Raw genomic sequence first — 11500 nt, 5'->3', positions numbered from 1 at the left:
ACTGTCAACATTAAAAAATTTGTAGTAAAAAAAAAAAAAAAAAAAAAATCATTGTACAGAGATGAATAAATCAAAAAATTTCATAAATTTCAAAATTGCATTTAAAATTCATTTTAAAAAAGCATCTTACTGTACTGAATTTTAATAAAAAAAACGACTGTATATGTGTTGCAATTAATACTGTAAACTTGTTGAATTTTGTCTAATTATGATTCTTTAAAATAAAACTGTTTATATTATTAGTTCAGTTCATCTTGCACACAATAACTGTAAATCAGTGGCAAAATTTACGCAAAATACGATGGTGTTTTATTGAAGACACGAGTACTACATCAGCTACAAATAAAAGCACTATTGCACGTACTTTATAATACTAATAAGTTTATTTTGTTTTCTGTTATTAAATACTACATTTTATAGAATAAAGATTTAATGAAATGACATTCCTGGTCAATATCAGAATCACCCTTAATATAAGTTTCAGTACAGTTAGGTGTATCGTATATTTATCATTTGAAACGAATTTTTTTTTTTTTAAACTTTTAAGTGCTGCAGTAAAAATACTGGAAATTTCTTATGTCCAATGAAATCTGTTTAATGTAAAATTGTTTCGATCATTGTATGGATTTTTTGAATTTGAGTTCAATCGAATGAAAATGTCCATATGGAGACCAGACTCATTTCATAGTGAAAATTATTTTTACGCTTTATGAGGTTCTATTGTCAGCTCCAATAAGAATATAGGCACTCCCTCATGTGGGTTGCACCACATAGGTACTCATGAAAATACCAGTGTGTGAAACACAAAATTTTTCAAAAGTGTATACTCAAGTACATGACAAAGCATTGCAGAACCACAAATTCAATATTAATGCAAATATTTGTTGGATACCATAAATGTGTCACACATACATGTTGATAGAGAGGATTGAGGTTTTTATCAATAAAAACTTGTGATTACTTCAGAGGCAACCATGTGTATAAAAAATAATGTGTAGAATAGATACATTTTGATAACAAAACTTTTGCAATGGATTTTCAAAACGTCACTGTTATTTATCAGAAGTATAATATGACTTTCGAAAGACCAGTACTGAAATTAATTACTTACTTAATGTTGCTGATTTCTAAGTACAAAATTTCATTCAAAATAATTTGTAAAGTATATTGTTCAAACTTGGTAAAAAGAAGTATTTCTAAGTTAAAAAAAAATTTATTTTTATTAATTTTTCATTGTCATCTTGAGATATCGTTTATTATAAAACAAAGGTTGTAAGATTTTTTGGTTCTTCAGATGTTCATTTTTCAGAGCTCATTTAATTTCTTAAAAGTTTTTTTTAATCTTATAGTTAGTAATATCTGTACATTTGTACGCGAATTTGGAAAAGAAAAAAAATGATTTTTAATCGTATCACCTTTTTCGTACGAATCGACTTCTTTGTCATGAGGTCTCGATAACACGATTTATCAATTGTTTCAATACAAGGTCTATTCTTAGAGCTAAAATACCTCAAACGCTGCTTGACTTCACTGGCTCAACATAAACCTATTAAAACATCATTAACAGTATTTCACAAGGTCTTTTCTTAGAGGTAAAATACCTCAAACGCTGCTTGACTTCACTGGCTCAACATAAACCTATTAAAACATCATTAACAGTATTTCACAAGGTCTTTTCTTAGAGCTAAAATACCTCAAACGCTGCTTGACTTCACTGGCTCAACATAAACCTATTAAAACATCATTAACAGTATTTCACAAGGTCTTTTCTTAGAGGTAAAATACCTCAAACGCTGCTTGACTTCACTGGCTCAACATAAACCTATTAAAACATCATTAACAGTATTTCACAAGGTCTTTTCTTAGAGCTAAAATACCTCAAACGCTGCTTGACTTCACTGGCTCAACATAAACCTATTAAAACATCATTAACAGTATTTCACAAGGTCTTTTCTTAGAGGTAAAATACCTCAAACGCTGCTTGACTTCACTGGCTCAACATAAACCTATTAAAACATCATTAACAGTATTTCACAAGGTCTTTTCTTAGAGGTAAAATACCTCAAACGCTGCTTGACTTCACTGGCTCAACATAAACCTATTAAAACATCATTAACAGTATTTCTCACTAAAACTAAAAAGTCGTTATTATCATATGTGTACGCAAAAATCCAGTCCGCGCTCAACGAGGCTCGTGCGCCTTACGACAGACTCGATGCGCAGCCGAATAAATTCCTCAATGTGTTATCGCTAAAATTATTTCCCTCTCTTAATAACGAAAACATCGAATTCCTTCAATTAATTTTGTCGTCACTATTTTTGGGACTTTTGAAAAGATCGCTGTTGCTCAGTAAAATATATAGGTAATAAAAAGAAAAATCTTTCCAAACTGGAACTGCGGAACTGTGCAACTGACAATATAGTATGTTATTAACACGTTGCTTCTACATTTCCATGGAAAAGTAGTCGTACTTGAAAATTATGGAAAAATGTAACTTGGTCGATTTCGAAATAAAATTTTTAAAAAACTCTACGAAACCGCTGCCCCACTCCCGAGACTCACGTTGCGCGTGACACTCTTATTCCATGCCGCTTACAAAATACAAAAACTAATTGCTGAACCTAAAAACGATACTTACTTGTCGCGATGGTGACATTTATAAATGCACCTAACTTATTTAATAATTGTCGCTTAACTAATATCCTGTATCTTAAATGATCCAAAAGAGCTACAGCTTTAAAAAAACACGATGATTCAATTCTTCTTTGTTGGTTTTTTTTTCTCGTTATTTTTGCATTTTATTATTTTTTTAGATGATGGTGATGTCTTGAGACGTTAGTCAAGCGGGATCAACTATTAAAATATGTATAATGTATTTATATAGCTAGTCTCGATGCAGGTTGCCGTAGATTATTATTCATTTGCTTGTTTATTTGACGCGGCAGCCAATCAAATATCTCATGGGACTCGGACAATGTGCGTAGCTGAACTTGTGTAAGTAGTACATGATATGAATGACGTGCATATAGGGTCAGTCAAATTTCCAATTTCATAACGGTTTTGTCGATGACGACAATTTGTTTTATTGCACGATTTTTTTTTTCACGCTATCAAGTCGTTTCTTGGATTGCCCGTCAAGCTATATATATGCTCGTAATGATAAGTGGAAAAATTTAATTGCCTTGCTCGTTAGTTGCTACGTGCACAGTGTATAGCTTATCGGTAGATAAAATAAATTGTTAAGGTTGTACAAGACAAAGGTTTTTTTTTTTTTTTTTTTTTTTTTATCGCATTGACATGGCATAAGTACATTGAAAATTGGAAAGCCGGAATTTCTCGTAACTATGAAAAAATTTCCAGTATGGTTCCATTGTCTCGAAAAATTCCTTTATGTTTTCGGTTTTCTCATCGGTCGAATTTCTCAAACTTCTTCTGCACCTTTTGCCCCAAGATTCCAAGAATCACGGATTTAAATAACTGATACAGTCGCGTCCATTTTCTAAACTATAGTGTATAAAAATGTATAAAGTAAAATATATAAAAAATAAAAAAAAATAAAAAAATAGAAAAAGTAGACAAACAATAGGAAAAAAAGCAGCTTTTAGCTTCGACTTCTTCAGGAGAGGCATGAAAAAGTTTCGAAACACAGCGACGCCATGATAAAGTAACGCGTTCACATTGTTTTTTCGTTATCACACTCCCCCGCTGCAGTGATAATAGGCCGAGGTAGAGTAGGGGGTAGAGAAAAAAGCTTCTTTGAACTCTTAGAGCGGTCCATCATTCGCGAGTGCATACATATACCTACATGCATAATTTAAAGATACTTTTGCTAGGTGCAACTATAGCCATAGTCAGTAAGTCGTCAGGTCTACAGTGCGTTAGATGTTTGTCGTGGTGAGCCGTTATCGTATAGTGCGCCCAACTCAGCGTAGCAGAAGTAGCTATAGTAACAAAAAACCAGTGGAGGGGATGATTGGTATAAGTAACGGCGTCCTCGGCTGCAATATCGCAGTAAAGCCCCCGCACCCATACTTGAAGAAACGGTTCTCACTTCAACTCACGGCTCACGTTAATCGTTGCAGTATGTGTGTCCTACGAAAAAGTGCAAATCAAAGCTACATCAGGAGCTGTAATAGTCAAATTCAAGTAACAGTAATAATTTAATAAATCACCCAACAGCGACACGACGAGCCAACCTTCATTTTACTCGCTTCATCATGCGGAGTGTGCTCTCATGTGTGGGTTCATTTACTTCCGGAGACTGATTTTTCTCTACCATTTCGATGTAACTTTTCTTGGTTAGCGGTTGATACCAGGATGTCGTGTCATTCGTCGCTTTAGTGATTTCAAGTGAGCGGATGGTGAGGAACAAGGCTGCGGTACTGCTAGACCGCAGGAAGACGAGCAGCCTAGGGAGCTGTATGATGGTGTTAATTGGGAAACGATGTTGTGTTTCTTATTGCCCAAGGATGGCCCAGATCGATAAGAGCGACTAACGGTGTCCTTAAATCAACGGCCAATTCGTCGGTCTTCTGGACCCGCGCCCTGCAACTGTTGATGGTAATAATTTTTACCAACTTGCTTAGTTCATCCTCCTGGTCCATATATTGGAATACCTTGCGTCGATTTATACACGGTCTTCTCATTTTTCCTCTATTGTTTTTCGTGAATTTTTCATTGATTTTTGAGACGTCAAGAACTCTTATTTTAAAAATTGAGGCACTGGACCTCCGACTTTCAAGATTGGCATTTGCCCCCTTTTCTTGCTCGCTGTCACTGCGAGCCCGTTTGTAATCGCAGCTGATGGCATTTTCTTCTTTGTCTAAAAAAACGCTCTTTCGTTTTTTTTTTAATGAGGTTGGACGGAAGAACTGCGGTCGGAGCTTCAATAGTTTTTGTGGATCCGCTGCTCAGTGCCAAACTTGTGTCATTCGGCCAAGATTTTCGTATTATACGCCTGTTCACAATCACATTTTTTTTAACGGGAGTAAAGCGGGCGATGTTGCTGCTGTTGCGCTTGCGACACGCCTCGGAGATGAGCCACCTTCACCTCCAGTCACAACGCAATCTCACGTCCAAAGACGCCATCCTGGCCCTGTACCAGTAATAATTTAATAAATCACCCAACAGCGACACGACGAGCCAACCTTCATTTTACTCGCTTCATCATGCGGAGTGTGCTCTCATGTGTGGGTTCATTTACTTCCGGAGACTGATTTTTCTCTACCATTTCGATGTAACTTTTCTTGGTTAGCGGTTGATACCAGGATGTCGTGTCATTCGTCACTTTAGTGATCTCAAGTGAGCGGATGGTGAGGAACAAGGCTGCGGTACTGCTGGACCGCAGGAAGACGAGCAGCCTAGGGAGCTGTATGATGGTGTTAATTGGGAAACGATGTTGTGTTTCTTATTGCCCAAGGATGGCAAAAACTGGCCCAGATCGATAAGAGCGACTAACGGTGTCCTTAAATCAACGGCCAATTCGTCGGTCTCCTGGACCCGCGCCCTGCAACTGTTGATGGTAATAATTTTTACCAACTTGCTTAGTTCATCCTCCTGGTCCATATATTGGAATACCTTGCGGCGATTTATACACGGTCTTCTCATTTTTCCTCTATTGTTTTTCGTGAATTTTTCATTGATTTTTGAGACGTCAAGAACTCTTATTTTGAAAATTGAGGCACTGGACCTCCGACTGTCAAGATCGGCATTTGCACCCTTTTCTTGCTCTACTTGGCTGTCTAGTGAGGCACTGGACTTGTCTGAGCTTAATGGCTGAGAATCCCTTAGCACGAACTCGTTGTCACTGCGAGCCCGCTTGTGATCGCAGCTGATGAAGTGCTTGTTGGCATTTTCCTCCTCATGTGAAAAAAGCGCTTCCGCTGCTTTTAAAAGAAGTCGGACGAAGAAGAATAACGGGAAGAGGATAACGTGGATGAGGAAGGTTCAGATTTTATTTTCAGTCTGGCAAGACTGAGATCTAAAGCCACCGAAGCTGGAGCCTGAAGCGAAGAAGCTAATGGAGTAGTATTTTCGCTGCTCGATGCCAAATTTTTGAATGGGAGTTAAATGGGCGATATTGTTGCTGTTGCGCTTGCGACAGGGCTCGGCAAGGAGCTGCCGCCACCTTTACCTCCAGCGACAGCGCAATCTCACGCCCAACGACGCCATCCTTGCACTGTAACAATAATAATTTAATAAATCACCAAACAGTGATTGACGGCTTTAGTGAAAGGTAGTCGCTCGGGGCCGTATTTCATTTACTCGAATGGACGATGGTGCGAGAAGATCATTTCCACGCGGACCGTTGCTAGATTCACTCGAGCATTATTTTATTTTTTATTTTCCTTTTTTTCTCATTGACAGTTTGTCATTTGTTGTAAGAAAATAAACATCTTTTTTGAAATAAAATGTCATTAAAAGTTAAGAGTTGTTTAATTTTCCTTGGGCGTGGTAGGTGTTTATTCAAATACTGCAGCCATAATTCCTCCAATTATTGGTCCATACGTAACGTAGCTGATTTCCAGAGCGTAAGAGCAATTGGCTTCCAACGGTATTACAAAAGTCGAAAATCATCACAAAATATAATGCGCGAATTGTTTTTCTGCTCAAAGTAAGTAGATATATAACTGGAGATACGGACGCGTTAGTAAACAAATCGGCAAGGCACGATCAAACATCTCAATTTTTGCGAGTTTATCATTTGTATTTGTACTTGAAAAAATACGAGGAAAAAAAAAAAGAAGCTTTTTTTGATCGTTTAATACGCGAAAAATCTGAATTTTTCACAAGTACTGTTCAAACCGTTCATTTACATGCAGCAACACCCTTCCTGTCAATAACAGACCATCCAGCTCTCGCTCTTCCTAAACGTGCAGTACAGCGGTGGTGGCACTATACCCGAAGCTAAGATGCGCAAACTCGGCTGGATGCTGCTGTACCACCGATGCAGCCGCAGCGTTGAAAATATCAGAGCGCGTTCGGCCGCGTAAAGCTACGCACGTCAGCTATCGTTAGCAGCCAGTGCTATCACGCACATCATTGTAATTTTACATTATTTTAGCGGTGGTGGGACCGTTTTTTTTTTTTGTGAGTAAAAATAAATATTAAAAAAAAAAAAAAAAGTAAAGGAAACATCAGAGATTAGTAGCGAGGAGTGGGGGACGTTTCCACCCGGTTAATCGTGTGTGTACATTATACTGGTAAATAAACGTGCCGTGCGAGGAGTGGTAGTTTAGAAGGAGGATAACAACGAGAGTACTTTATACGTGGGGAGGGACATGTCGTCGTTCTTTAGGAGCCTCTGGAGAAGCAACTCCAAGCACAAGAGTAAGTTTTTTTTAGGGGCACTTTATTGTTACGATTATTGCACGTGAGTCTCGCCTGATTTATCGTCTGTTTCCGTACGGCTAAATTGTACGTTTCTGCCAACCCCTTTTGTTATTCGTTTTTACAATACGATCAATCAAAGTTTCACCAATCGATCCTGTAACTGAAAAATTATGGTACGAGATTTTCTCTGCTTTTGATTTAGAGGCTGCGTTATCACGGATATATTTAGATTAACTGTTGACCCGCCTATAAAGAGATCATGTATTATCAAAGCGTGTCGTAACTGTGATCGAGTCGTTGTAATACATTAGTTTCTACGTATGTGCTTATTCAGATCGATACATGCATCGCGTGCCTTTCAAAGTTAATGTGGGAGTAAAGTTCTTGGCCAAATCGCGAAGGCCGATTGATTGAGTTGTCGATCAAATTTTTTTTTTTTTTTTTTTTTTCGATCTTCTTTGAATTTATCATAATACTAGCCAAGGTCGTCTGTGTTCTGCTGTACGAGTGTGATTTCTTATTTATTATGTGTTTATAAGTGATACATAAGTGCTGGCGCGTAATAAATCCACTGCATCGACTAAAAATCGACGATGGCCTAACGTAAACGAAACTAAGCGAGTCAACAGTAAATTTATCCAAAAGTATTAAAAAACATGACCAAACTTTCAACGATAAATCCAGTTCTCCAAAAATAATTTGTAACTAATGATTTTATTTTACATTTCCATTTGAGATCATTAAATTTATGGTTGACAATAAAAAAAAACAAAAATAAAAATTGTATTATATTTAGCTGCTCTACACGCGTATACGTGTACGGACATCATGTAACATTTTTAGCGCCGGAAATTCCTTTTATTGTGAAACTGTACAGGATAACGAGAAAGGAAAATCCTGCTTGTATATGTATACAGGTGTACCTTTCATTTCCTCGACTCACACAAACTCGCAGTAACCGCATGGGAGTAGAGAACAGTATATACCCACGGCGAGTATAAAAGAGCGAACCAACACAAAAAAGGGATCACCGAACCGACAAAAGCGCGGAAAAGAAAAATCTTGCGCGAAAATGGAAATTAGATTGCACACATGTATATATGTGTACACACCTACTTTCACATAGACAAAGTTGCACTACTCGCGCGAATCGAGTACATAAGGGAACAAATTAAATTTAAAAAAAACCAGTTTAACCATTGGCGACTAGAAAAAGGTATTTTGGCCTTTCTGTCAATAATGTATATGTTCTTATGTGACCCGTTAAATTAATGACGTCCAAACACTTCTACACATCTACAATAATGGTATACATAAAACAGATCCGTATTTATTTTCATCGTTTTCGGGGTTCAACAACTTTTAGATTTTCAAAAATTAACTATGTCACTATTAGTTTACTCACATGTCGTGTGCGTATACATAAATTTGAATCATACAATGGGCAACACTCGTACTTAATAGCGTAGAGGCAGTAACGATAACGAGTATTAATGACGCCTCGAACAGTTAAATCAAGATCGTCAGACGTTATATGCAAGAAAGATTTTAAAAAGTACAAGCAATAACGGTTCGCGTGGTAAACTGAATGATGTGTAGGTAAGAGAAAACAGACAGTGAAAATTTTGCACGATGTACGCATGTAACTGCGTACGACGGGCGAGTCCAGAGGTAGCATGATAAAGGAGGAAAAGGAAGAGGTTACTGGGGCTTGTGGAGTTCAAGGTGGACGCAGAATATTCGAGAAGAGATTTTTTTTTTTTTTTTTCATTGTTAATTACAACCTCGCTCAAGTGTGTGAGCATATATATTCATAAGATAGACGCGTAAGTAAAGCCACGGCAAATTATCGCAGTTGCGTAACCGTAAAGAAATACCGCTTTGCTTGTACAAACATATATATTGGACATTCTAACCGACAAGGGTACGTGCACTTCCACGCCTACATGTACATCATATACGGGTAATCAGAGTAATGCCTGATGGAAAAACGATCAGCTCCATGGCGTGACTTGAGCAATCCCACCCCCCGGGTAACGGCTTCTGCGGTCGACATAGATAGTCCTGTGTACACTCTACAGTTGGTCTGTACGGAGATACGAAGGAAGAGAAGGTAAGAAAGGGACGGAGGAAGCGAGGAAATCAAAAGAGGACGTGGCAGTAGATCAAAGACATAATGTGTTAGTGCATTGCGTATATTATAATATATATACATTTGTATCTATATGTACGCATGAGGGTGGGGGTGTCACGGCTCTTTTGTACTCCACAGAGACAAAGGGAAGCTAAAAAGGTAAATTTCGCTACTACTGCTTACTACTACAACCACCACCAAGTTTCAAGCCACTCTAAAGTGCCTCTGTTGCTTTGTCTGCTTCGTTACTGCAAATACGTGCACACGTATACGCCTGATGCACTCGATGCTCTGCGGATCGTGCTAACAGCAGTATCTTGTGTACTCGCAATGTTTTGTGAAAAATAATATCGATGTACATGCACCCCCCTTTTTCTACTCTATGTTATTCAGTGCGCGTAATTGTTCAAATGAGGAGAGAAAAACCATCACGCGTCCACGGGGGCGATGGAGGAAGGCTATGATACATTTTATAGATTAATTGCGCTCCTGCAAATATAGTATGTATATATATACACACGTAGTTGATTATCGGCCGAGTGTGCGCGCACAAAAGGGGGTTGGTACCTAATGAGCTCACTTTATCCGCGTCAGAGCTGCTGTTACAAGCTCTTGGGATTTTATTTTATTTTTTTCCAAGGCGTACTTACAGTAACATAATTAGAGTTATTTATGGACGAAATTGCCTTTTTTAACGTGGCACTTTACAAAAGGATACAAATATTATTCCTGCCGTTGCTGCGAAGTCAAGTAGTCAGACAAAAATATCTTATCATCCACCGAGTCTATGAGCGTCTGACCACATATGGCTTTTTCTACTTCGTTTTCGTGCAGCGTATGCAAGCGGTCCTTGAGTCATTAGTTTTTTGATTTAGCTGCACTAGTATAAGTACATTCAATTGTTCACGAAGCAATTGCCTCATGGATTATGAATTAAAAGATGCGTTGGATTATCACGCATTAAGAGCAAAAGAAGAGATCATGAAACATTGAGATCAGTGCACATTCAATAATCAAAATAGTTTGATTCCAAAATAATTATTTTTCTCAAACGAGTAAACGTTTGTTTTGCGATAAAAGTACAGAGAATATACAACAAAAAAAGGAAAAAAGGCGAAAGTTTTCAACAGCATCGAGTTGGAATTTAAGTAAAAGCTTTTTTTTTTGTGGAGAAGCGAAAGCAACTGGAGATGTTTCGTGCGCACGGAGGTGTAAAGGTATTGGTGTAAACGTAGCGCGTTTCTCGGGGACATTTCGCTGATGGGAGGACATCTTTGGCTTTTGCTGTGGAAGATCCTAATGGCATCGTTTCAGATAAAAGCAGCGACGTTATTAGGGTCTTCACTGTAATGTATTCCGTATTGTAAAGAAAAAAAACATATACTTATTTCCTCGGCACGATTTGGCGTGACAGAATTTGTGAACGTTATGCTGTTACTGTCGCTACTTTGTGCAGAAAAAAAACATTGCCGATCAAAATAATCCATGCTAAAAAAAAAAACATCCCGATCCAATTACTTTTCACGAAACTTCCACTCACACGCGAGCAAAGAATTTTTTTTTTTTTTCTTCCCTTTGCAAAACCCTTCGTATTTCGTCAAGATTATATATATATATAAAAAATAACGTTATTTTATGCGGATTTTTATTCTCACGATGTGCAAGTTCAACGATGTCACTGTAAATAAAACATGAGAGCTAAAGAAAGAAAAAAACGTGACTCTCCCAGATCGTATTTCTTTCTCAAAAAATCTTGCAAATATTTGAATTTCTCGTTCAAATTTCACGTCAATTTTCCCAAGAGCGATAAGGTTACGTAAAATGTGAATGTGTATTTAACTTTCCCGATAGGAGCGACTCGCGTGCATCCGACGCTTGATTTTTCCGAGGCTCCCGCGTTTTATCGACAGAACCGCGTGTGCAAAGCACAATACCGATGCAACGTCTTCGCAGTACATGCTGTTTTCGCGTGTGCTTCTGCACATGAAGTTGTAGTTGTCCATATGGAATGACGAACAATCGCCAACGGAATA

General features: G+C 37.8%; 1 protein-coding gene across 1 annotated transcript in view; it reads left to right on the top strand.

Annotated features, from left to right (window-relative positions):
* Window positions 1-7119: 7119 nt before the first annotated feature.
* Window positions 7120-11500, top strand: part of LOC106638349 (uncharacterized) — a 28740-nt gene continuing 24359 nt past the window's right edge. Inside the window, exon 1 of the mRNA XM_014351466.3 lies at window positions 7120-7330. Within this exon, the coding sequence (XP_014206952.2) occupies window positions 7282-7330 (49 nt within the window). The 5' untranslated portion in view covers window positions 7120-7281. The remainder of the gene's footprint in view (window positions 7331-11500) is intronic.

This window comes from Copidosoma floridanum, unplaced genomic scaffold (genome assembly GCF_036245765.1).
Source record: "Copidosoma floridanum isolate Cflo_tuat_1 unplaced genomic scaffold, Cflo_Japanese_pri ptg000019l, whole genome shotgun sequence".
Taxonomy (NCBI): Eukaryota; Metazoa; Arthropoda; class Insecta; order Hymenoptera; family Encyrtidae; genus Copidosoma; species Copidosoma floridanum.
Note: the sequence above shows the minus strand (reverse complement) of the source record. Positions and strands in the feature narration are given on the sequence as shown.